The sequence below is a fragment of the Brassica napus genome, chromosome A9 (genome assembly GCF_020379485.1).
Source record: "Brassica napus cultivar Da-Ae chromosome A9, Da-Ae, whole genome shotgun sequence".
NCBI lineage: Eukaryota > Viridiplantae > Streptophyta > Magnoliopsida > Brassicales > Brassicaceae > Brassica > Brassica napus.
The window spans coordinates 7640071-7665194 of NC_063442.1; the positions used below are offsets into that span (position 1 = coordinate 7640071).

General features: G+C 33.9%; 3 protein-coding genes across 4 annotated transcripts; 2 read left to right on the forward strand and 1 right to left on the reverse strand.

Annotated features, from left to right (window-relative positions):
- The first annotated feature begins 2172 nt into the window (after window positions 1–2172).
- Window positions 2173–8998, forward strand: LOC106394496 (homeobox protein HD1). 2 transcript variants are annotated; one of them, XM_048738976.1, is made up of 6 exons: window positions 2173–2395; window positions 2464–2791; window positions 6811–6931; window positions 7796–7995; window positions 8137–8268; window positions 8643–8998. In XM_048738976.1, exons 2-6 carry the CDS (start codon window positions 2501–2503, stop codon window positions 8781–8783), a joined length of 885 nt encoding a protein of 294 aa, XP_048594933.1. In that variant the 5' UTR covers window positions 2173–2395; window positions 2464–2500; the 3' UTR covers window positions 8784–8998.
- Window positions 8999–10671: 1673 nt separating this feature from the next.
- Window positions 10672–15320, reverse strand: LOC106396361 (SPX domain-containing membrane protein At1g63010). The gene is made up of 13 exons (XM_013836730.3): window positions 15089–15320; window positions 14978–15016; window positions 14555–14640; window positions 13710–13804; window positions 13485–13605; window positions 12960–13271; window positions 12777–12881; window positions 12246–12700; window positions 11866–12173; window positions 11588–11778; window positions 11293–11483; window positions 11041–11174; window positions 10672–10974 (listed from the first exon to the last, which is right to left on the reverse strand). The coding sequence occupies exons 4-13, from the start codon at window positions 13760–13762 to the stop codon at window positions 10736–10738; spliced, it is 2109 nt and encodes a 702-aa protein (XP_013692184.1). The 5' UTR covers window positions 13763–13804; window positions 14555–14640; window positions 14978–15016; window positions 15089–15320; the 3' UTR covers window positions 10672–10735.
- A 4874-nt stretch (window positions 15321–20194) lies between these two features.
- LOC125577807 lies at window positions 20195–22184 on the forward strand. The gene is made up of 4 exons (XM_048739696.1): window positions 20195–20680; window positions 21274–21452; window positions 21514–21634; window positions 21737–22184. Exons 1-4 carry the CDS (start codon window positions 20660–20662, stop codon window positions 21941–21943), a joined length of 528 nt encoding a protein of 175 aa, XP_048595653.1. The 5' UTR covers window positions 20195–20659; the 3' UTR covers window positions 21944–22184.
- The last annotated feature ends 2940 nt before the right edge of the window (window positions 22185–25124 follow it).

Below are 25124 nucleotides of genomic sequence, written 5' to 3' on the forward strand. Positions count from 1 at the left end.
CTTTTAATAGTTGGTCTTTATCTTTATGTAATTTACTCACAAATCTTATGCTAGTGCTTTAGTTCAACTCTGTTGTTTTCTTCTGCCAAATTCTCCCAGACATTTTTTGGCTAAAACAATTCTCCCAGACATCCATATTAGAAACTATATGATATTTGTAATAATCATATACAAATATTGTAAGGACATTCATTTATAGCTAACTGTTTTTAAATGAAAATTTATGAAACTCAACATTAATTTTAGAATTATATAAACATATCTACACCACTAAACCAGATATTGATGAAACGTTTGACAATTTTTGAGAACAACAAACCGGTTAATAAAAATATTTCTCTAAAGTTACTTTAGATTAAATGATCTACGTCCACAATTTTTTGATTATGCATAGTTCAATTAGGTTCTGTTCTTATATTTTATTGTTGCCTTATCCAAATATATAACCAAATCAACATTTCAATGTATCACCATTTCAAATTTTCAACATTTCAATAGTATAGTTCAATTCGGTTCTGTTTTTATATTTTATTTTTACAGAATTTTATAAGTAAATTTTATACATGGTTTACAAATTTTAACCCGTTTTAGTGGTGAATGATATTTTAAATGATTTTTTAAAATAAAATAAGTTTTTTGTCAGAAAAATTAACCATAAAATAAGTTAATTTATTAATTTAATATAATTATTTATATTTAATTCATATAGTACTTCTATGTTAATTATAATATAGACTATAATTAGAAAGATTTTGAAAATAATACAAATTTTATTTTATAATAAAATTTTAGTTAACATTGATTTGTATATTATTATACTACTAATTTTGAAATTAATTAATGTATTACTATATGAAAATCTTTAATTTTTTATTTAGATTTTGTTAGAAGTTTTGTCAACAGATTTCTTATAATTAAAAATAAAATTAAAACAGTTGAATAGTTGAAGTTGTTATACGTGTTGATTATATAAAATGTGATATCTTAATGATGTCATAATGTTAGTTAAAAATAGAATAGAAGTCACAACTTCTATTTTAACATAATAGATAATTAACAATATTATGGACATAAGTTTCTGAAATTTCATTATGAAAAGAGGATATAATACTCATTTTAATAGGCCAATGTTTCACCGTTTAAGCAAACTAAAATAAAGCTCTTATGTAATTAAGCAATTTCTCATTTTTGGAGAATAACATATTGACTTTTCGTTTGCCGTCCAGAAAAAACAGAGTTTTCATTTGATCATTCTATAATTTCCATTAGTTTCTTTTTTTTTGGGTCAAAATTTCCATTAGTTTCTTAATTTCAAACTAGACTCGGTAAAAAGAAATTTAAAAACTGCTATTACGCTTGGTTCCACGATATTCTCCTTGGCGTAAAGTTATGAAAAAGTACACGTTGGTAACGTGCTTTATACAACTAGACATACCGATGAACCTAAATTTGTATGTATAAAATGAAAGTACATCTCTTCTCTAACCAGAAAAAAACACCATTTTTTCTTCTCTTGACTATAATATGAGAACTAACAGTGATTTGACAACTTGAACATAAAATTATTTAAAAATTATGAGAATGATGAGATAAAGAAAATATCTTCCGACCTTTAACGACGGGACCGGTAGACACACCTAATCTTCTTACACCCACTGAACTAACAACACCAAATTAATAGTACTATTCAATGGAACAAATACAATTATTTACTCATCCAAAACTTATACGGTCACTTATAACTTATGTGATACAGCTTTATTGCACCATTTGTTAGTCATGTAACCTCTAAAGCAATAAAGCTCAGATAGTCTAATTTTCTTTTACAACAAATGAACTGAATAACTCAGATATTAGTACAAAATGCTCAACTACATTTATATGATATCATCTATGTAAACTTTATATTTGTATTTCTAAACCGGTTAAAGTAATGTAAAGCTGTTGATGAAAAAATAAGATAAAACCTGATGTAGACTTATCAGAATTAAGATCATTAATATGGGGGGTGGTCGGACCAGTCCTTCAATTGGATCAAAACTAAAAACATTGTTTTTTTCGCTACCAGAAACATAGTTTTAAGGAAAATTTGAACCAGTAGCCAAAAAAATAATATATATATATATATATACATATTTCACTAATTAACCATTTTCCTTCATATCTCCTCCTTTTTTTTCTCTCTCTCTCTCTACCCTTTTACACTTTAACTACAAAACTAATAATTCCTCCAATATAGTCATTCAACAAAATAACCCTAGGTTTAATTTCTTTGTCAAAAAAAGTTTTAATCTATAAAATAAAAATAATTATAAATAAATAAATAATACATATTTATAACAAAGGTGAAAAGGAAACAAATAAAGGGGAAAGAAACCAGGACAGCTTTATATACGTACGTTGATTTCTTCCGTTCTCTCTCTCTTTCTCTATTTCATGAGCTAATCGTACAAACAAAATCAGGTCCAAGAATTAGGGCTTTCAGGACAAACCCGAGAATATGCAAGAAGCAGCGTTAGGTATGATCGGAGCCACAGTAGGCGGAGGAGGAGACGGAGACGCAGCCGTGGTGGCGGAGCAGAATAGACAGATGAAAGGTGAGATAGCGACACATCCCATGTACGAGCAGCTATTGGCCGCACACGTGGCATGTCTGAGAGTGGCGACTCCCATCGATCAGCTTCCGATCATTGAAGCTCAGCTTTCTCAATCTCATCATCTTCTCCGATCTTATGCTTCGACAGCCGTTGGATTCTCGCATCATGATCGTCAAGAGCTCGACAATTTCTTGGTACGTTAATTAGACTAATTGTTGTACAAATTAGTCCTTAGTTTGATTACTTGTTTTGTTCTTTGTTTTTGTTTATAAGATTGATTAATAATGGAGCAAGAATGAAAAGTTAAATTGTTTATCCTTGTTTGGAAAATATGTTTAATAAATTGCTTTTTTTCAATGATTTAGTGGTTACTTTTATAGATTTTTTGTGAAATTCCAAGATATAATTGTTAATGATTGCTAGTGGACTAACTATGAGTGAGATTATAAACCTATATCAATCTTGTGTGCATTATGTTTTTAAGGAATTCATGTTTATAAGATCCTTGTGAATTTAAGGTGAATTGTGTGAATGATGTTATGAAAGATGTAATTAAACTTTGTCATTTCCATGCAATTTTGTGTATCTTCACAAAACCTTAACATAGACTCCGTATTTTTTTTTTTTTTTGACAGCAAGAAAATTTACAGACTCATATAGACTCTGTAAACCAATGTGGTAACTCCGCATCCATGTGTACGACGAAAGACGGTTGTGTCCGAGCACTACGTGCCAAGCGATCCGCCTTTATGTTTTCCGTCCTTGGAACATGAACAATCTCTGAGTTGGTAAAGCTTCTTCTCAAAAACTTAATGTCATCCAGGTAGCTTTCAAATGCCGGCCATTCTTCTGGTTCAGAAACCATCTTCACCAATTGAGAACAATCCGTTGCAAACGTGACCCGGTACTGTCGTAAGTTCTTCATACACTCCATTGCCCAAATTAGAGCCTCCAACTCCGCATGAAGAGGTGAAAGACTTGCCCTTACATTTCTTGCCCCTAACAAACCCTCAAACTCCGGAAGCGTGCTGAACCAGCCTTGTCCTGAGAAATAATCCTTGTCTTTCCAAGAACCGTCAATGAAACACCATCTTCCTGTAGTCTGTGAGTTAACTCTGAACTGCGCTTCAGGGGCCATCCTGGAATCATTAACAATTTGTGCCTCCGCCCAAAGTGTTGATTCCAATTCAGCTAAGTTTAGCGTTTCTCTCGGGTCAACATCAATATTACTAAAAACTTTATTATTCCGACCCTTCCAAATGTACCATAGAATCCATGCAAACTGATGATCCTCCATTTTTGGATTAACTCTCCAAAACAGATGATCCATATTAGCAAATATCGAGCTCAAAGGGAAAATATTTGGGTTCGATGGAATCTTAGATAGTGCCCACACTTGTCGTGCCGGAGGACATTCAAAAAACACATGATTTATTGATTCTTCCGGATCACCACACCTTGCACATCTTGTATCTCCTTGTATTCCACGTGATTTTAAATTTTTGGTCACTGCTATACAACCTGTCAACAACTGCCATAGAAAATGCCTTAACTTTGGAGGACACTTCACTTTCCAGCAGAATGCCTTAAGAATATCCACGTTGGGTCCATAAAATTCTGGTTGTTTCTCCTTATCAGGATATATCCTTTCAATTTGATACCCTGATTGTACCGTGTATCTTCCATTTTCAGTGAAATGCCATCCATTTCTATCATCCAACAGATTTCTACTCAGAGGAAGACTTTCAATCATTTTTGCATCATTGGGTTCCACCAAAGTCCTAATTGCCTGTAAATTCCATGTTCGGGATTCCTGATGAATGAGGGAATCCACTGTGAGGTCCGGGTAGCTATCGTGAAAATTTTTGTTTGCTGGTCTCGGGCGAGTGGATGGGAGCCAGGGATCATTCCATACTGAGATAGATGACCCTGTTCCAACCCTTTTAATTAGTCCTTTACAAACCAGAGATCTAGCAGAGATAATACTCCTCCAGCCATACGACGGGGAATATGAGCGAATCGGTTCCAGGGGTGAAGCATTCCTGTAGTACCGTCCTTTGAAGATTCGCGAGAAAAGAGAATTTGGCTTCTCAATCAGCCTCCACAGCTGCTTTCCCAACATTGCTGTATTAAAATCCGTCAAATCCTTGAAACCTAGCCCACCATGATCCTTATGGGCACATAATTTATCCCATGATTTCCAATGCATACCCCTTGTACTTCCTCCTGGGCTCCACCAAAACTGAGCTACTGCACTCGTTAACTTCTTCACTATAGCTTTCGGTAGTCGATACACCGACATCACATGATTTGGCAGAGCCGTGATAACCGACTTAATAATCACCTCTTTTCCCCCTTTTGTAAAAAATCGAAGAGTCCAGCCATTCACCCTATTATTCAGACGATCTTGTACAAAACCAAACACTTGAACCTTAGATCCCCCTAAACTTTCTGGCAAACCTAAATAAGAACCCATACCTCCTAGGTTCTGAATCCCCAAAATATCTCTCAACTCTTGCCTATTGGATTCCTCAATTTTATGTCCAAATTGAATTGAGGATTTCTGAAAGTTGATTTGTTGTCCTGATACAGTCTCATACTCCTTTAGTATCCTAAGAATAGTCTGACACTCTTCTTTGTTTGCCTTACAGAAGAACAAACTATCATCTGCAAATAGCAAATGAGAAACTGGTGGACACGCTCTTGCTACCTTCATACCAGTTAAATGTTTCTCCCGCTCCGCTTTTTTTATATTCGTGATTAAAGCCTCAGTACACATAATAAATAAATAAGGAGATAATGGATCTCCTTGACGTAATCCCCGCTGAGGTATTATAAGGCCTCTCGGTTGCCCATTAAGAAGAACTCTATATTGAACTGAAGATATACACCCTCGCATTAATTTAACCCAATGAGAATCAAATCCCATTTTTTGAAGAAGAGCCTCGATAAAATCCCACTCTACCCGATCATATGCCTTACTCATATCCGTTTTAATTGCCATAAACTTATTTTGACAGGATTTGTTGGTTCGTAAACCATGGAACATTTCCTGTGCAATAAGAATATTATCCGATATTAACCTTCCTGCCACAAAAGCCGATTGTGTTTCTGAAATTAGATGGGGAAGACAATTCTTCAACCTTTGGCACAACACTTTCGAGATAATCTTATAACCAACGTTACATAGACTTATCGGTCTCAATTCCGTCATCCTTGTAGGTCTTTCTATTTTTGGTATCATGCAGATATTAGTTATGTTCAACCGTGAATCCATATTTCCTGTAACCAAGAAATTATTTACCAACTCAACCACATCCTTTTTAATGACATTCCAGGAGTGCTGAAAGAAGAGAGCCGTCATTCCATCTGGGCCTGGCGCCTTCTCTGGATGCATCATGAATAAAGCTTGACGGACTTCTTCCTCCGTTGCTACTCGCAGTAGCATAAGATTCATCTGTGGGGAAATTGATGGTCCTATCTCCTCCAAAAAACTATCAAACTCCCCCGGGTTAGTTGAACTAAACAAACCATCAAAATAATCTACCACCACCTTTTCCACACCATTTTCTTCTGTAACCCAATTACCCGCCTCATCATAGAGACCCACTATTTTATTTCGGATCCGACGTTGCTTTGTCAAAGCATGATAAAACTTAGTATTAAGATCCCCAGATGAATGCCACATATTCCTACTCTTCTGATGCCAGTATTCCTCCTCATCCTTATAGGCCTCTTGTAATTTCTTGGAAATTAACATAGACTCCGTATTATATACACATACATAGGCATAACGTGTAAATATACTGATTTATCTTTAGGTGGTCTCATGATTATGTGCTAAATTAATCAGAGTTGGTCAATGTAAAATGTCATCTTTGTAATTACATTTAAATCATCTATTTAAATTTGATTATTCATGTTGGTTGAAGCCGGTTATTCGACTCCATACTAAAATTTGCAACTGCATTAAAGTTGAATTGATATCTCAACTACAGCTTTGGAAGTAATTTGCGATATTAAAAATCTGAATTTATATTTATTGAAATTGGGTAGAAATAGGCTGTATAATGATTTAAGCGCTCAAAACACATCACACCAGATGAACGTACTTATATGCATGTATGCGTATATATGGAAATGTTTGTTGAACGTAAATGAATTGAATGTTCATATTAATTAATGTATATATAATAACAAAAATTGGATACAGGCACAATATGTAATGGTGTTGTGTAGCTTCAAAGAACAGCTTCAACAACACGTGAGGGTTCATGCCGTCGAAGCAGTGATGGCTTGCCGTGAAATTGAGAACAACCTCCACTCTCTCACAGGTTTTTTTCTCCTACATTTGCTATTTCGTTATGTAAAATATCAAGATAAATAAATTTAATCTTTTTGGAATTTATTTATAATGGTATCTGAATATAAAGAATAATAGTTTTAAATAATATATGTATATTTTAAATCTCTTAGATATATGACTTTATAAAAACCATATATATCCATATAAAATAATTAATACTATATTATATAAAGTTATATAAACCACGCAGAGTGTTCCAAATACAATATAATAACTAAAATTAATTTTCTGTTGGACACTAGGTTATTCAGTTTAGTACAAACCATTGAGTTAGGTAGTATCTAAAAGGTTCTTGCTGATTATACCAGATATGAACAGTCGGTAAACATAAACCTTATATATAATTTTTTTTTTTGGAGAAAATATATATAATTAAATGTATGTAGTGGGAGATGATCATGAAGAATATATATAGCTTTCACAACTAAATATAAGATACGGTTATAAGTAATTTGTTCAAGAGACAATGCCTCCAAAGCCTTGGAGATAATATCAAAGGCGTTAGAATCATTCAACCTTTTCTTTAGAGGATAAAAATAAAGAGTACTTGTCTTGAAACGCAGTTTTTGGAACAGTACTTTGTCACATTTCCACATCGTAAATAGTGTGTGTTTTATAAAAACTTTTTATCATGACAATTAAATATTTCAACAATTGCAACGATGAAAATAATAAAAATTTAAATGTAACACACATTGATGATTTGATGTGGCATGTTTTAAGCAAAAGGGCTTTTGGGCGTAATCCCTCTAGTAGTTGCACTGTTGGGTAAACATTTTTTTTTAATTCTGTTGGAGTAAACATATCGTGTAAACTTTTTCTATTCCCGTAGGAGCGACATTAGGAGAAGGGTCCGGTGCGACGATGTCCGAGGATGAGGACGATCTTCATATGGATTTCTCATCTGATAATTCCGGCGTTGATTTTAGCGGCGGACACGATATGACGGGATTTGGTCCATTGCTTCCGACTGAATCTGAAAGATCTCTTATGGAAAGAGTCAGACAAGAACTGAAACTCGAACTCAAACAGGTAAAATATTGATATGTTAATGAGTCACCACAATAGTATGTTTAAATATCTACTTTATTGGATTTTTTGGAGTAAAATGTTATGTTTTATTGATTTTATTTACTATTTTCTTTTAATTAAATTTGTCTTTTCTTCAATAAGGGTTTTAAATCGAGAATTGAAGATGTAAGAGAAGAGATAATGAGGAAAAGAAGGGCTGGGAAATTGCCTGGAGACACAACAACTGTCTTGAAAAATTGGTGGCAACAACATTGCAAGTGGCCTTACCCTACTGTGAGTACTATACATCTTTTTATATTTGTACGAACCAACACCCATATTTCGGTACAATTATTCGTTTGCGTTTGAATTTACGTTAATAATATTCTAATTATTATAACATGACACAACAAATGCAAATGTAAACGCAACGAAGCAATCTGGCTCAGTTTGGACACTCAATAGTCAATGCATGCTTTTTATAGCCAACACACAATACGTACTCTTTTACATATACGAATTGAAATTTACTAATAGTATATAATTGGATCAACCATAGTGACCGTTAGGGTCGGTCATAACATTTTGGGAACTATTCAGATTGAGAACTATAATGTAATTGACAACAACACATTATATAATGTAAAAGATCGATGTGATTTGAACAGGAAGACGACAAGGCAAAATTGGTGGAGGAGACAGGATTACAGTTGAAGCAAATCAACAATTGGTTCATTAATCAACGCAAGAGGAACTGGCACAATAACTCTCATTCCCTCACTTCCTTGAAGTCCAAGCGCAAACACTAATCTCTTCTTACTAATTACTAGTATACAATTGCCACTACATTTACATATGCTACTTACATTGCGCGATATATGAATTTCTTGTATTTAGTAATAACGAGGTGTGATTATGAATATCATGTACTTAGCTTATTTTACATCCCAACCACTAAATGGTTTGTGCTTTGAGTGACTTACTTGTTGTTATTGGATTGTGATTCAATATGTTTTACTTTTTACTGCGATTCACCACAACAACTTTCACTTTCTGTCGCTTAATCAAAGCGCAAACTCAATCCTCTCTTTAGTCCTCACTAATTAGTACACATCTTCAAACTAATTACATTGCTTTATCATATATGATATATGCAGTTTATGTTATTTGGTAATAACGGGATCTGATCATTAATATCTTGTTCTCTCTTTCTTTGTTATAACAAAAAAAAAAATATTGTATCATGTTCTTGCTTAGCTTATTTTACATTTGAACCACTAAATCGTTTGTTTTTTTACTTTTTAGTAATGTACTTCAGGTTGTTACTAAATTAAAAACACGATAAATTAATAATGTTAAAACATTAAGAATTTATTAATTCATAAAATGATATATTTATGAGAATTATTTTAAATTAGGATCATTACCAAATGTTAGTTAATCAATTCTTAATTATTGCTTTAAAATGTTTATATTTTAAAGTAATCAAATAGCATATCAAGTCAATTAAATAAAAACCAGAAACCTAGATAATTTGTTTGCAATTTTCATTTTTATATTTATACTAACCATTATATAACACAATTCAGTAATTGAAAATATTTTATAAAATATACACTGTTATAAATAATATAAGAACACTTTTTTGAAAATTAAAAACAGAATACGATTTGACATAATTGTTTCCTAAAAATTTCAATGCAAAATTTATTACCTTTATTTTTAGTTTATTTTTATATCGGTTGAAATATGATTAAATGTATAGATAATGATATTTTTATTTAGAAAAAAAATAAAAAATAAATCATTTCTTAATATGTGTGCAAAATTTAAAACAACATTTCAAATGAAACAGAGAGAATGTAATGTTTGAAATTCTTACAAGTAGGCACGGCTCTACCAGAGATTGTCATAGGATTCTTGAAATTATGAATAAAGAAATATTAAGAGACTGGATGGACGAATAGAGTGATCTTTACTAGTTCCAGATGTTTATTGTGGTTCAGAGGCGCTAAAGCAGCATAGAGAAGTTGTTGCCTCATCTATGAAACTGAGAAGTTGTAACATAACTATTGAGTCAAATAAGAAATGCAAACCCTAATTATTGAATTGATTTTGAAATATCTTGAAATGATCAAGACTTCCTTATTTATACATAAACACACAACTTATAAACCACACAAACATAATTAAAAGTCACCACCACAAGGGTCCACCACAACATTAGCTCCATATGTTGTCTTATATTTTTTTCTTCATTGCCTCTTTTTTCAAGTGGATTCAATGATTCTTCGTTTCACTTTGTCAATGGATCATATCATGTCTCACCACTCCTCCTTGCTTGGTTTCAAAGTCAGTACAAGTTTATCTTCTAGTTCCTCACACTGCATGGTTCTTAATGGGTTAATGAACAAATTTGCAACTAAGCCATTGTAGACAGTACAGTTCGAAGAACTGAAATACAAACTTCGAATGACTTTGGAATGGATCAAGGAGTGATGAGATATTATAAAAGTATGAAGCAAAGGTTATGTCTTTAGGACACAATTTGAGAGTCTTGATCATTGATCATTGCTCAATTATTTAGTCACAAACATAAACACTACAAAAATATCAACTCTGTTTAGTCTCTAGTAGAGACTCTCAACCATCACATGGTAAGATGATCACAAATAAAATCAAACAAAGAGAGGATCATACACACACTGTTCCTTTTTATTCTATTTTGTAAAATTTGGTAGCAAAATCTCTTAAAAACATATCAATAGAGAGAGTTATAAGTACAACAAGTAGCAACAATGGAGCCAATGCAGATGACAAGTGATGGTAGAAGAGTTGCATTCAAGAGATGGTTTCTTCCCAAGAATCCTCCCAAGGTTATGGTTGCATCCGCCACAACCCTAGCCAAGGTTCCAGCTTCCGTCGACAGCAACCCTCCGTTGTATGTTCCTTTTGATAGCCTCGAAGACATTACCCGCGATAACAACGACAGATTCACACCTATTGAGAAAACAAAAGCAGTTGAAAACAGTTGCTTCTTAAAAAGACAGTTTTGCTTATACATACCTTCGAGTACTTCAGCAGCAACGAACATTACTAGACCAGAGATTACGTATTGCGGTACGGTGTAAGGAACAAACAAGTTAAAACTGAAGAGAATCCCGATAAAGACAATGATCTCAGATGTCAAAAGGATTTGCCTGCAAATAGAGACAGAGATCGCACAAAAACACCATCAAGCTCCATATGGATTCAGTGACCAAGAAGCATGAAAAAGCATCTATAGTTTCAGTTTGAGCTAAGGGTTCGAAGAAGTACCTGTCTTCAAACATGTTACTGATGTAACTTCCGACAAGAATGTTGATTGGTAGCACCGTGAGGCCAAGGCACGCCAGAAAGATGGCAACGGAGCTTGTTGTCCAACCAAAATAGTATGAAGTAACCACACTAGACTCGGACAGTAATATCTCCATGGCGTATTTGAGCATGAAGTAGATCAACAGTTGAACCTGACACCACCAAAAACCACACAGCAGAGCTTCCAGTCAGATAAACTTCTATCAATAGGATCAAGTCCATAAAAATCATGTTACAGGAAGCTGATGATGATTACCTTAACAGATGGAGTAAGAAGTCGGTATGCATCACCAAAAGAATTTGCAGGTCTACGAGAATCTTCTGCCGATTCTTCACTTTCATCGCAATCCTCTTCATCTTCGTCTTCCAGCTTGAGTCCTGAAGTTATCAGCAACGGCTTTCGAAGACCTTCCTCCACGGCTCTACTATTTTCTTCTCTGTCTGTCACTGCATCATCCAAGAGAGTCTAATCAAAACTCGTTTCAATCAGTAATGCAACAGTTCTACTATATAAAATCTACAAAAGTAGATTACTTGAAGTTGTTTCATTCGGGTTGCTTCCTTCTTGTTCCTCTGTATCACGCAGTGGCTCTTTGAATGAAATGCATAGCCATACCAAATAGAACAGCCAAGCCACAGCCATAACCCACCCAGGCAAAGTAGACTGGTTAAATGTCAGCTTATAGATCTTGAATTTGATTTGGAGTAAACCGGCGAGAGCAGGACCACAAGCCATTCCAAGAGCACTAGCACTCACAAAACCTGCTGATGCCTGCATTCGGATTCTTAAAGGCACACAATCACTGATGTATCTCCGGTTCACAGCTCTTGCTGACCCCAGCCTGCAACATTTAAAATGGTTAGCAACAAAGGTTTCCTCTTTTAAAACATTTTCATAAGTTTTTTGGACTTACCCACAACAGAGACGGCCAAGTAAGAGAAGAGTAATGGAGTTAGCATCATAAGCCAACGCATACATTAAGTTCCCTATAAAGAGAGCAATGCTACTAAACACCAGAGGCTTGAAGTAAGATTTGTTGGACCAAGCGCTGAAATAAACCGATGAGAAGACTTGAGCCACGGCCATAGATCCAATGACAACACCGCAAACGGTCGCTGCAGCTCCAAGGCTCATGGAATAGTCATCTGCTGTAGGAACAATGATGTATGTGTTCACCATGTACAAGAATGTGTTTCCTAAGTTCAGGAGTAACGAGTTAAAATGGTAAGTCCGTTCATCGATGGTGTCCTCTGAAGGAGTCTGCAAATCATCTTGCATGATAAGAGCATGCTGGGCCAAGAAGTTGAGGAAACTCGTTGAGTTCGTTAGCTTGTCCACTGCAGTCTTAATTGCCTCAACCACTGGATCCTGCGGAGATTAAGGACTTAAGAAGAATTGACCAAGAGCAGAGGATGTTGTTGTGATATTGCTAAAATGTATTTACCTGAAGAGGAAGAACAGGTTGGTCGTAAATTGAATAAAAACTTCCTTCGTGTTCTTGAAGCTCATGAAGATTGCGAGATATTGCCCCAACAACAGCTCCTACACCCTATAAATACCATACACCCAACATTTAAGAGCCTGTAGATGAAACCACTGAAAGAACGGTAAGAAACTTTGTATTTACCACATGCTTAAACACTTGCTGAAGCTGTGAGTAAGGATGGTCAGCTCGGGTTTTAACGTAGTAGTCGGCGAATCTATAGCCAAACCGTTTGTCAAATTTCTTGAGTATCTTGCGCAGGCCAATGGCGTTCAGCTCAACGAACACCAGAAGCTGTAGAAGATCTCTTCCAACATCTCTGTATGATTCTCGTAGCTCAACAATTTTTGATATGTCAGGCTGCTCGAGAACAGCATCATGCGTTTCCCTCAATGTGGCTAGTCGCCCTGCAAGCAACCCTTGTTGTTCCAACATGAACAGGACTGTTTTCTCAATCTGCAAGATGAGGAATCGGTTTCAGTATCTAAAGGAGTTCCATCTAATCGTCAAGATGGTAAAAGTTTCATCTAATAAACAGAAAGTCAGAAACAATGATAAACACAGGACTGTGGTTACTTGTATGAAGCCACATTTAACTTATAGGGATGCAAGCAAGGTAACTATTGAAACAAAATCTTATTGACAGTCTATGTATTAACAATAACATACTTGAGTATCGAGCATCCTCGAGAAATCTTTCAGAACATGGCGAGGATGTTGAGATCCGCCTCGTATCTGTTCAGCATATTGCTTCACTTTCTTCTTCATCATTTTGTAATTGATGTAATAACTACACAGGAATCATCAAAACGTCATTAGCAACCATAATCAGACGATCAGATCATACACTAAAGGTTTAATATATGGTTATAGATGCCATTAGCAGATGCATACCCTCTCCATTCTTCGATCTGTTTCCGCTGCAGATACTTCCCAAAAGCCACCATCTTCTTATCTCAGAAAGCAGAGAACCAACTTTTGATAAGAGCCTGAGAAGAATGTGGAGATTAGAACACACCCTGATACCACTTATATAAAGCTTTTGCATTTTTTGTCAACTTGAGGAAGCAAACAAAGAATTGGTGTGTGGCATACCGAAAATGAATTTTATACAGATACATGTTATCCAAGTCAATAGCATTCCAGAACAGTTTTTTTAAAATAATCCTAAAGTAGAGAGGAGAGAGAAGAAGAGATCTAAGAAATTTTTGACACATTCAAAGCTCTCCAAAGCCTAAATATACACTGAGATTTCAATCAACCAAGCCACAAGCAGCCCTACTCACTGGAGCTAACAGAGAGATAGATACAGAGCAGATGTAAGGTTTTGACGCAAAACAGGTTTAAGGAAATGAAAGAAAGAGTCAAGAAAGGTAGCATCTAAAAGGGGAGTAAAACCTCAAATGGGTTGTGGATTGCTGCCCATTATTTAGTGCTCAAGCACACTACAAGAAGTTTTCTAAATAACAATATTTCAAATAAACATATAAGAAAGTCAGCTAGTGAATGGCTGGCTCAGATGATACGATCAGGTAGAAACCACTGAAGACAATAATCAAATCAGAAAAATCTGAAGAAACAATCAAAACTCAGCTTTATTCATACTTTTTTCACAGCTTATAAATATGCTTAAAGACTCTAGCATTTCAATTCAGAAAGATGTTTTTGCTCTCTAACAAACAAGCCAAAGCAGAGATCTTGATTTATATATCAATAAGCTCACAATGTTTTTTTCTTACCTGTATCTATCTTCCTTCTCTCTTCTCTTCCTTCAATACAAAAAGCTGATGTCTTCCTTGGGATCTTCTTATAACAGATCAAATCTCTGGAAAAAAGATTAAAAATAGTGGGCAAAAGGGGATCAGAACACACGAGCTTAGCATGAAGGAAGGAAGGCCTACTACACATAACAATATATAAATAGATGCTAGTGGAGTGAGTCAATGATAAAATATATAAAGCAGCCAAATTTGCTTTAAGTAGGCACTACCAATTGTTTTTTTCTTTCCTGTTCCACAAAATTCCACATTGCAGCCAATATGATAAACGCCAAAAGGTTCTATAAACTTTTTTTCAAAGACGGAGAGGAGTCACATCGAACCTTAGATTCTCTCTCTTTTTGTTATCTAAAGCAATTAAACGACAAGAAGGAACCAACATACCTTTAGGAGATATAGATGACCATCAACGGAGGAATAAGCCTGAAAGAAAACAACGAATCTGGATCAAAAAGCTCGTTCCTTTACGCGTTGAATCGACGGAGAAGATCTTACCAAAGGATGGGTTTTTCTTGAAAGCTTTCGATTCTTGTGAAGAGACCCAGAAAGGCGGAGGGATCGGTGACGATTGAGAAATCAAATCGAGGGAGAGAGAGTTTCGGAGTAAACAAAGTGATGATTAATTTGCATTTAAGTGAGAGACCCAATCATTGAAGACAAAAGGGAGAAATCAAATCATGTGTGCCGAAAGTGCTGAAGAGAACACGTTTCTGTGAAAGTGGGCTTTTTCGTTATTATGTTCAACTTCCAGGGTCGGTTTTGTTAACTGGCAGATGTTTGGGGTCAAATTGAAATAATGAATTTAATTAAGGCGGCTATCTAATGAAATAACTATTAATGTATTGTTGTTTTGATTTTCTCTGTGTCGTTACTCGTTACAAATATTCACAACTTCCTTCGTTATTTTTCAATAATAAATGAAAAGCCAACCACTCGTACGTGTCGATGCGTCCGTTAACAATTTGTCTTTTTATTTTATGTAGTACTAGTATTAACCCCATGCTTCGCATGGGAATATTTTTCCATATAAAATATTTTGTTTCATATGACTAAAACGCATGTATAAAATAACTTCGATTTATAAGAAAGAGATGTGTACATCAAGAACAAAAGCTTCAAAACATTGCCTTACAGAATATATAAAATCATTGATCTTCCTATTATTCATGGTAGTTAAGAGAATACAATAGAGTTGAAAAATAAATTCTGATCATTGTGTTGTGTATTAATATTTCAAACATCTAAAAGAAAACATTGTGTATTGGAAAGATTGCAGTAATATAAACGTCTACCTGCTAATATTTATTTGTGTGTATCCTAAAATTTAATCAGCTTTTATATGGCATTGTCATCTTCAACTCTTTGTGTCCCTCTCGCTATTGATTACTTAATATCTGAGTGAAACATTAAACCTATAAAGAAAAGAGTGTCAAAGTGCTCAGCATATCATATTAAAGGATGTTTTAGTTTACATTTTGATGTAAACCTTTTTTTTATGTACAGTAGGAAAACAATTGTAAACCTATTGTACAGTAGGAAAACAATTCAACAATATGATCCTTTCTTGGTGAATTAATAGATGCACATTTACCTTTTATCAAAGATGTTCCACGTCTTCATCTGCATTTGTGTATGCTTTCTATTTTCGTCCTCTTTCTTCTTTTTTTTCCTAAACTCTTTGTTGGAGTCAAGTCTCCTCCAATTCAGATTCACCATATCCACTCTTTCTTGAACCTTTCTAACTGTAAACCGGTTCGTTGAAGGATGTTTTGCCAAACAAGATAGCTCCACTGAGAAATATCAAATATGCTTTATTGATATTTGTTTCTTACAGATCAATTTCAGCACGGGCTCGGGACATTCCATACGACCCCAAATTTGCATTAAGATCATAGATCTTTCACTCTATTTTAGATAGATGAGAAGTTCCTCTGATATTTGTTTATCCAATCTAAAAATATAGAAAAATATAGAAAAGCAAAAGATAGTGGGAAATGATAAAGATCGTGGGTTGTAGATTGTGTTTGAAAAATTGTTATACGCTATCATTTTTTAGATCAGTATCTTGCTTAACTGATTTTTTTTAAAAAAAATTGAAATGTTTTTCAATGTGTCAAAATTTAATTGGCAAGGTGACTTGTGCTTTAGTATATAAGAGATATATCTAATGAAATAATTATTAATGTATTGTTGTTTTGATTTTCTCTGTGTCGTTACTCGTTACAAATATTCACAACTTCCTTCGTTATTTTTCAATAATAAATGAAAAGCCAACCACTCGTACGTGTCGATGCGTCCGTTAACAATTTGTCTTTTCATTTTATGTAGTATATATTGTAATGACCAATCCATGGAGGAATCATGTGTGTCCGTATTCAATTTGTATTCGTTAACTGTTTTTATAAACTGAGGGAAGTTAAAGAAAGCAACACAACTGTAGTTGAAGAATTTAGCATACTGCAACATTTTCTTATGTAAAAAAAAAACATTTTCTAATGTTAAACTGTAAGGTGTAAATTAAGTGGACTCCAGAAGGTTCTTTTAAAATTCCTGAAATTTTTACATTGCCGGTATGAACCACTTTGAAAAACATTCATAATTATTGCTACTTGAAATTAGAAATAAGTCATGTTGCTTCAGGATTTGAAGAGCACATTATTACTCATAAACCCCGATTTGATCCTACAAGTATGGGTGAAGCAAAGGTTTTAGTTGAGATGGAGCTAGATAGAGACTTCCGAAAACTTATTGCTTTAGATGATAAACAAGGTAATATTTTCTTTGTTAATGTTGATTGCACATGGATTCCATCTATATGTGAGAGGTGTGGTAACCTAGGACACAAAGCTAAGAGATGTCTCATGCTTTCTACGACTGCTCAAGTTACTGCTTTCACATCGCCTTCAACATACACCCGTTCTGAGATTCCTATAGTGGATATAGATATTATCCCTCAGCAAAAAGGATAATAATCATGCTAAAGAGATAGAAAGTCTCTTATCTGAGTTTGAAATCTCTCCTGCTTTGCAACCTACTTTGGAAGTTGATGTTCACCATCCTTCAGCTTCTTCAGATAGTACAGTTGAGGGAGATGATACTGAAACCCCACTGTATGCGACTTTATCCTTTTCTTCCCTTGTGCATCAGGAGAACCCCACTGCTACACCTAACTCTTTCAACACTTTATCCACATTAGTAGACTCGCAGTCTATTCCCACTACAACATTTATTATGGAGTCTTTTCCATCAAACATTATCAACTCTAAGGTTTGTGAAACTTTAGTTGTTGGTCCCTTAACCACAACGCTTAACCTTTGTGCATTTGAGAATCCTTCTCGTTTCACAGTGTTAAGAGATGTAGATGAAGTTGTTAGAGACAGCTAGCTCGCTCGGCTTGACAAGAGGTGGGAGAGAAACAAAACCTCCTACCAAATTCTAAGACATGTAATGGAAGACGGTTCGAGGGAGAGGAAAGTGTGGCTGTCGCGGTCGTGGTTCTGATCACTACTTACTGCTTTTCATTGCATTGTTGGTTATTCTAGTCTCTATCTTTGTTGTTTCATAGATCGGGATTTAATCATTCATGAAACTTGTTTTATGTAAACTCTACCCAACTATAAGACTCATTGTCTTATCTCGTAATAGTTTATATTTTTAATTTGAAAACTTCTTATTCAGAAAAAAAAAAAAGAATTAGTGCATAGACACCAACGAAAGGTTGGCCTAATGACAGAGAAGGGTCTAGTAGGCATTTTACCATCCAAATTCAATTCTCGATGAAAATGACTATTTATAATATTTAGGTTTCTGACAAAAAAAAAGCAAAACAACATTTTTTGTAGAAAAAAAAATAGTGCATAAACAGGCGTCTAAATGTTATTTGCACCGTTTTTTTGTTTTAAAATTGTTCTGTTTATTACACTTATAGACATTGTCTGTATTGATTTTTAGAACGCAAATATTTTGTGATAAACCATGTAAGTCACAGGAAAAAAAGATTAAAATTATTAATTACGGTCCTTATCGATAGCAATAAAAAATCCAAAATTATTAGTTGTGGTCGATATCGAGAGCAATTTTCAAGATGGTGACTTGCTTGATCAACCCAAAGTAATTTTAACGACACTTTACACTTCCATGGTGTAAGATTTTCTCCTGGTCTACATATAAGTAAAATAAAGAAAGTGCTATTTTTTTCGAAAAAAAAAGAAGGTGCTTTTTTCTTTTAAAAGCATATAGTACATTAGTACTTGCACTCGAGAAGCAATTATTTACAAATGTCAGTCATTATGTGTGTTTTTCGTTGGTCCTCGCAGTTAAATCTTATCATTAGATTTGCTAAGGTTCCCTGACAGCAGAAAGGAGAACAAAACCTTTTACCTAGTGTCTAATGACATTATGGGTTCACGACATGTGTCGCTATAGTCTTTCACACCAAACTCTACTTTTAATTCAGTATATATAAAGAGCAGAAAGAAGCTAAAGAAAAACAAAAATTCATCTAGAAGTCATTGTATATCCATAACAAAAGCAAGTGCAGTTGTGGACCTGTGTAAGAGAATACGAGTATATGGCCTCTAGAAGCTGGAAGCTCAAAGCCAAAAGGCGATATCTAGAATCTCATCATACATGCATTTTTATCTTTTTTGAGGTAAATTATCATAAAATTATTGTTTGCTGAGATGATGATACCAATTTTATGATTTCATTTAACAATTAAATGTTAATTTCTCTTACTATCATGATTTAGAAACATAAAAAAGTCTTATGCTTTTGACTACTTAGTCTATCTTGTATATAAGCACATATGTAAGCACTGAAGATGAAAAAGATTGAATTCGGTCTTATATCCCACATCTTTCAAGATAATGATTAAATGCATTATCATTTTTTAGCAGACTAAACCCCCAAATGATAGTGATTGACAATTGTATTGAGTTTTGGTTATACTTATATGGTAAAAAATATATGTAGTCCAGTAAATTTTAATAAAAAGATAACTCAACCTCAAGAATATATGAAAAAGTATTATTTAGTTATATAAAAAAATATAAAAATAATTCTGGTATATAGACAAGATTTGCCTCCAGATCCATGAAAATTAAAGTCCAGATCTAAAATTTGTGACAAAAGAATATATAGATATATTAACAAAAATGGAAAACAAAGATGAGTATTGTTGATATGTTAAAAAAAAAGGATCAGTATTGTGTTCAGTAAGAAAAAATAAAGTTAATTTTACCAAAAATAAAAATAAAGTTAATATTTGATATATAAAAAACTATAATCCACTTAAAATAATACTCCATAAAGATACTACAATAATAATCCCACTATATAAAAGAAACTAAATTTGAGCTTCCTAAAGCTATCCACATAGGCAAAATAATCTGGACCAATCAAAGTGTCAGGTCATAACAAAGTGAGCTTGAAATTAAAAAAAAATTCAACAATTTGCAGCCCATTATACCCAACTCGTAGCCCACTCTCGCACCTCTCTTGATTTTTACGTATTCCAGAGCTCTCTCTCTCTCTCTCTCTCTCTCTCTCTCTCTCTCTCTCTCTCTCTCTCTCTCTCTCTCTCTCTCTCTCTCTCTCTCTCTCTCTCTCTCTCTCTCTCTCTCTCGATCTCTCTCTCTCTGATCCTCCTTCTGTGAAATCTCTAACCCTAATCGCCATCTCTCTCTTTGTCGATTCTCTTTCTCCCCCCCCCCCCCAAATCAATAACCCTAATCGCCGTCTCGATCTCTTTGTCGATTCTCTTTCTCCCCCCCCCCCCCCCCCCCCACCCAACTCATCCTGCATAACGTCCCCAATGATAATGATCCTGTTATTAAGTCCCCAATGATGGTATCTTACCCTTATCTCTCTTACCCCAGATCGAAAATCCAAACCTTTATCATGGCAAAGAAGACTGCAATCCTTACCGGCGAAGCTTCTTCTCCTCTCCTCTTCTGATATGTTTCACCAGGACCAGGAGATTCCACCTTGCAGTTTAGGCTTATTCATTTCTGGGAAGCTCGGAAGAATGTGAAAGGAGGACCAGGCATCATTCTTGGGATCAAGATGCTTATGATCGATGCAGAGGTTTGTGTTCCTGTCTCATTGTGCATGTGTTGTTAACTTTTGAAATACAGTAACCGTTAATTATATTATGGTATCAGGAAAAAAACACACTTGATTTGTTGGGTTCAGATTAGATTAGCGTATCTTCAAAAAAACTAGATTGATTCATTTGAAATTGCCGTTTTAAACTGTTATATCATTGTTGTTTTGTTGTTTTGCTAATCACGTTATCTATCTTGAAACAAAAAAAAATTAAACTAAATTGATTCGTTTGATATTATATTAGCGTATCTATTTAAACTGTTATATCATTGCCGTTTTGTTGTTTTGCTAATCACCTTATCTATCTTGAAAAAAAAGAACTTGATTGATTGGTTTGAAATTTTTTTAATATCATTGCCGGTTTGTTGTGTTTTGCTAATCACCGCATATCTGTTAAGCTTTTGTATTCTTCACTTGAGAGTGCTTTGATAGATTTTATATTGTTTACTTGAGAGTGCTGTGATAGAGTTTTATCAGAGGTCGAAATTGTTTTGTTTGCCTTGAACGTTATAATTTTAAACACTCTACTTTTAGATATTCAACTGAATCGATATTGTCTCCATGTTCTGTAGGGTACTGTGGCTCAGGGGTTCATCGGTCAGAACCGTCGCACCCAATATGAAAAAGAGCTCCGGCTTGGCACTGAGTGGTATTACATTGCTTGCAAGGATTGCCAGACAAAGCTAAACCGTGGGCCGACAACAATGCTTTGTCCAAAATGCGGGAATGAAAATGCTACTGCAGTAGCCAAGTAAGATTCTCCATTCAAACATATTTTCAATATATATACTAATTACTTGCCTTTGAATCAGTTACCGCGTTGAAATGTATGTCTATGATAATGAGGAGCAGTGCACTTTCATCATCCTCGGAGATGCTGGTAAAGAGCTCACCGGCAGAAAAGCAACAGAGTTGATCGACGCTTATGTTGAGGTGAGTGTTATTCTGTTCAAAATGATAATCATGATAAGACTTGACATGTATTTTATTGAATTTTGAAAGCTACCAATTTGATAAATGATCCTGTTATAATAGGATAATGGTGGAGATGGGGCTGAGCTTGAGATTCCACTGCCACAATGTTTAATCGACACAATTGGACAGACAAAGAAATTCAGGATCAAGGTGGCTCACTACAACTTTACATCTACCCGCCTTTCCTTGACAGCAACCAAAATTGTCTCATCAGCAGTTTTGCCACCAAAGAATCCTCCCTCCACTCAAGACGCCACCACACAGTGAAGTGAAAATCCCAGATTTACCTGAGAGTAGTGGTGGTGTTTCTTCAGCCAGTGACGAGCAGAAGAAAGCAAAGCGTGCCAAGCTTAGTGGCTAGATCACATGCAGTATAGTCACTCCATCACTGGCTGGTTCAGACTGCCCAGTCATAATGGTTCTCTAATAACAGTCTTCTTCTCTCTATTTAATCAGTTTGGTTTTATTAAAGTTGTTTGGTTTTCATTTTTATCTTGGTTATGAATCTATGATAATTTTGCTTTCCTCTTTATTCCTTCCTTTAATGGTTCGACACTCATTAAACGTGTTACATGCATGCATACAAGTTTAATTAGTCCAACACACTACAAGAAAAATGGGTTTTAATAGCAGACCGGAATAGCGTTTTTTACGATTGTGCTATGTTTGATATACCCGTTAGTTTTAGATAGCGTTTGTATATTTAAAAACGCTATGATAAAGTGGTATATTTGGAAACGCTATGATAACATACGGTTTTATATGTAACACTTGGGTTTAATAGCAAAACATGATTAAAAACGCTATGTTTGGTTTTTGAATCCCTAAATCCTAAAACAAGTTTTTAAACCTAAACTCTAAATACAAACTTTAAACTCTATTTTAACATCAAATCATAAATTTAACTTCAAATATAAAACTTAAACTCAAAATTTATTCTTTTTAATTTTAATATATAAGTTCCAAACACACAAACTTTAATTCTTCAGTCAAACTCTATACCCTAAACTCTAACACCAAGCATATATAAAACCATACATTTACTAAATATAAACTTCGAATCTAAATTTTAATTATTTAACAAATTTCAAATCTAAATCTTAATCACAAAATATTTATATAAAAACTTAACACTTATACTCTCAAAACTATAAACCCTTAAATCAAAAACAGAACCCTTTATACAATATAATTATACAAACCCTATTACGCAGTTTTAAAAAAATGTATAACCACAAAATTCAAATCAAAATTTATATTTTAAATGTTAAATTATAATATATAATCATTAAATTTTTAAAAAATTTAAAACAGTAAAAAAGAATGTAAAAACAATCTTTACTGTCTTTTTTTGTGGCCATTGATTGATTCTAATCTAAAGGTTAAAATTTGTTCTTTTATCTATCTTCAACCTTTTTTCTCATTGGTTAATTTTTTTTTGTCAAGGATCACACTTTTTAGCCACTGATTTGTTTTGATCTGAAGGTCTAAAATCACTCCCTCTCTTTTCTAACTCCCGATAGATCTGAGATCTCATATTTTTTTTTTTTTGGGTTCTACGGTCTCACACTTCTCTTTCTTCTTCCTTTACAATTTTTACTCCTCTGTTCAATATCTTTGTCTCTGTTCATTCATGGAAACAAAACTATTAGATTTGATTTTGATTGAAGGTTGGGTCCAGGAGTTGAGAGATGAAGAATCTCGTAGAAGAGACATGACGACGCCTCTGTACAGTAGTCACTGAAACAAAACGTCTCTGGACCTGGCCTATGTACGCCTCCTCTCAAGTACATTGGAGAAGACGACCAGGAGACGACGAGAAAGCTTCGTGGAGAGGAGACAATGACGACGAAGACCAAGGTGGCTGGATGCGACGACGAGTATGCCTCCTCTCTGCAACTTGCCTCTCAAATCCCACGACGAAGAAGAAGAATCATGGCTGGATACGACGACGAAAGTCATGGAAGAACACGACGACGAAGGTGGTGGTGCGGCGGTGAGGATTGGAAGATGAAGAAGACAACGAAGGGGCCAGGGGGGTGTTGGTGCGGCGGCGTTTGGTAGTAATTAGGTTAAAACTTGGTTTAGTTTTTGGTTTATTTGGTTTGTTGGTTTATTGTTTAATTAGATTTATTTTTTATATTTTTTGTAAACCAATTTAATTATTGATAAATTTAAATAATAAAGAAAATTATAATTATATGAATTAATTTTAAATTTAAATTATGTTTTTATTTTTAAATAATTAACTAAAAAAAATTCTAAAATAAATATTTTTAATGTAAATAATAACAAAAAAAACATGCTATTAAAGACTGTTTAATTGCATACAGAAAAACGCTATAATATATGAGAATAGGATAGCAGAGTAAAAAACCGCTATCTAATGTGTCTGACCTATTATGACGGGCGATGATACAGCGCTTCAGAAACCGCTATAGTATCGTTATATAGCGTTATTCGTCCGCTATTAAAACGCATTTTTCTTGTAGTGACATGAAAAAAAAATTGCATAAGGACTACGTACTTAAGAATTCACATTGTTATAAAACCAATGAATGCATGAATTTGTTATGTCCAGCTGTTAATGGCAAAAGATATTCATGCCAAAAATTGAATAAAATATATTCCACCATAAATACAAATAACAAGAGATATGGAAACAAAACAATACGTTTTTCTAAATATATTTTTTCTTTGACTCCAAGCTGAACACGGCATATTCATTACAGCACTGCAGTCTACCGATTCTCATTCAACCTTCCGAGAGAGGTCTTCAACGCCTGAAGAGGAAACCGGCAGTACACTGCTTATTTAATTTGATTTGGTTGTAATATGTTTCTAAACAATATAAAAAGTAATTTTATTTTGAAAATATAATAAGTTTAGACCTACTTGATATTTTAAAACCAAAAAATTAAATTAATATCTTCTAACGAAAATTCACATATATTAGAACAAAGAAAGTTTAAATGACTTAAAATCCTAATAAAACCAAAATTTAAACTCTCCCTTATTATCAGTTTTGAATCAAAAACATTAATATTACTGAAATATTAATATATTACTTTAACCCAAAACTCTAATAAAACAATTATAAAAGTTGTAAATTCACTACATTGTTTCATCATAGCAGGTGTTTCTTTTATGTTTATAGTATTTTGTTTATATCAAATGATGTATTTCGCAGTATTTAAACATAAATTTATATTGAAAATTCGCAGTATTTAAACATAAATTTATATTGAAAATTAATCTCTGCATTTATAATAAAAATTAATATTTGAAGTTCAAAATTTCCTAATTAAAATAATATAAAGGTGGGTCAAACTTTTCCCAATTTCAAAATCTTAGCATCTCTTAAAAATAAAGAAAATAAATTTATAAATACATAAAATATATAAACATATATGGAACTATAATTTCTATAAAAAAGAAATTTAAAAAA

Coding starts and splice junctions, on each gene's coding strand:
- LOC106396361 (XM_013836730.3), bottom strand. CDS start 13,762: ATGGTGGCTTTTGGGAAGTATCTGCAGCGGAAACAGATCGAAGAATGG. Junction 13,606..13,709: donor CAGATCGAAGAATGGAGAGG/GTATGCATCTGC, acceptor ATTCCTGTGTAG/TTATTACATCAATTACAAAA. Junction 11,175..11,292: donor AGTAACATGTTTGAAGACAG/GTACTTCTTCGA, acceptor CTCTATTTGCAG/GCAAATCCTTTTGACATCTG.
- LOC106394496 (XM_048738976.1), top strand. CDS start 2,501: ATGCAAGAAGCAGCGTTAGGTATGATCGGAGCCACAGTAGGCGGAGGA. Junction 2,792..6,810: donor AAGAGCTCGACAATTTCTTG/GTACGTTAATTA, acceptor AATTGGATACAG/GCACAATATGTAATGGTGTT. Junction 7,996..8,136: donor TGAAACTCGAACTCAAACAG/GTAAAATATTGA, acceptor TTCTTCAATAAG/GGTTTTAAATCGAGAATTGA.
- LOC125577807 (XM_048739696.1), top strand. CDS start 20,660: ATGCTTATGATCGATGCAGAG. Junction 20,681..21,273: donor TGCTTATGATCGATGCAGAG/GTTTGTGTTCCT, acceptor CATGTTCTGTAG/GGTACTGTGGCTCAGGGGTT. Junction 21,635..21,736: donor TGATCGACGCTTATGTTGAG/GTGAGTGTTATT, acceptor CTGTTATAATAG/GATAATGGTGGAGATGGGGC.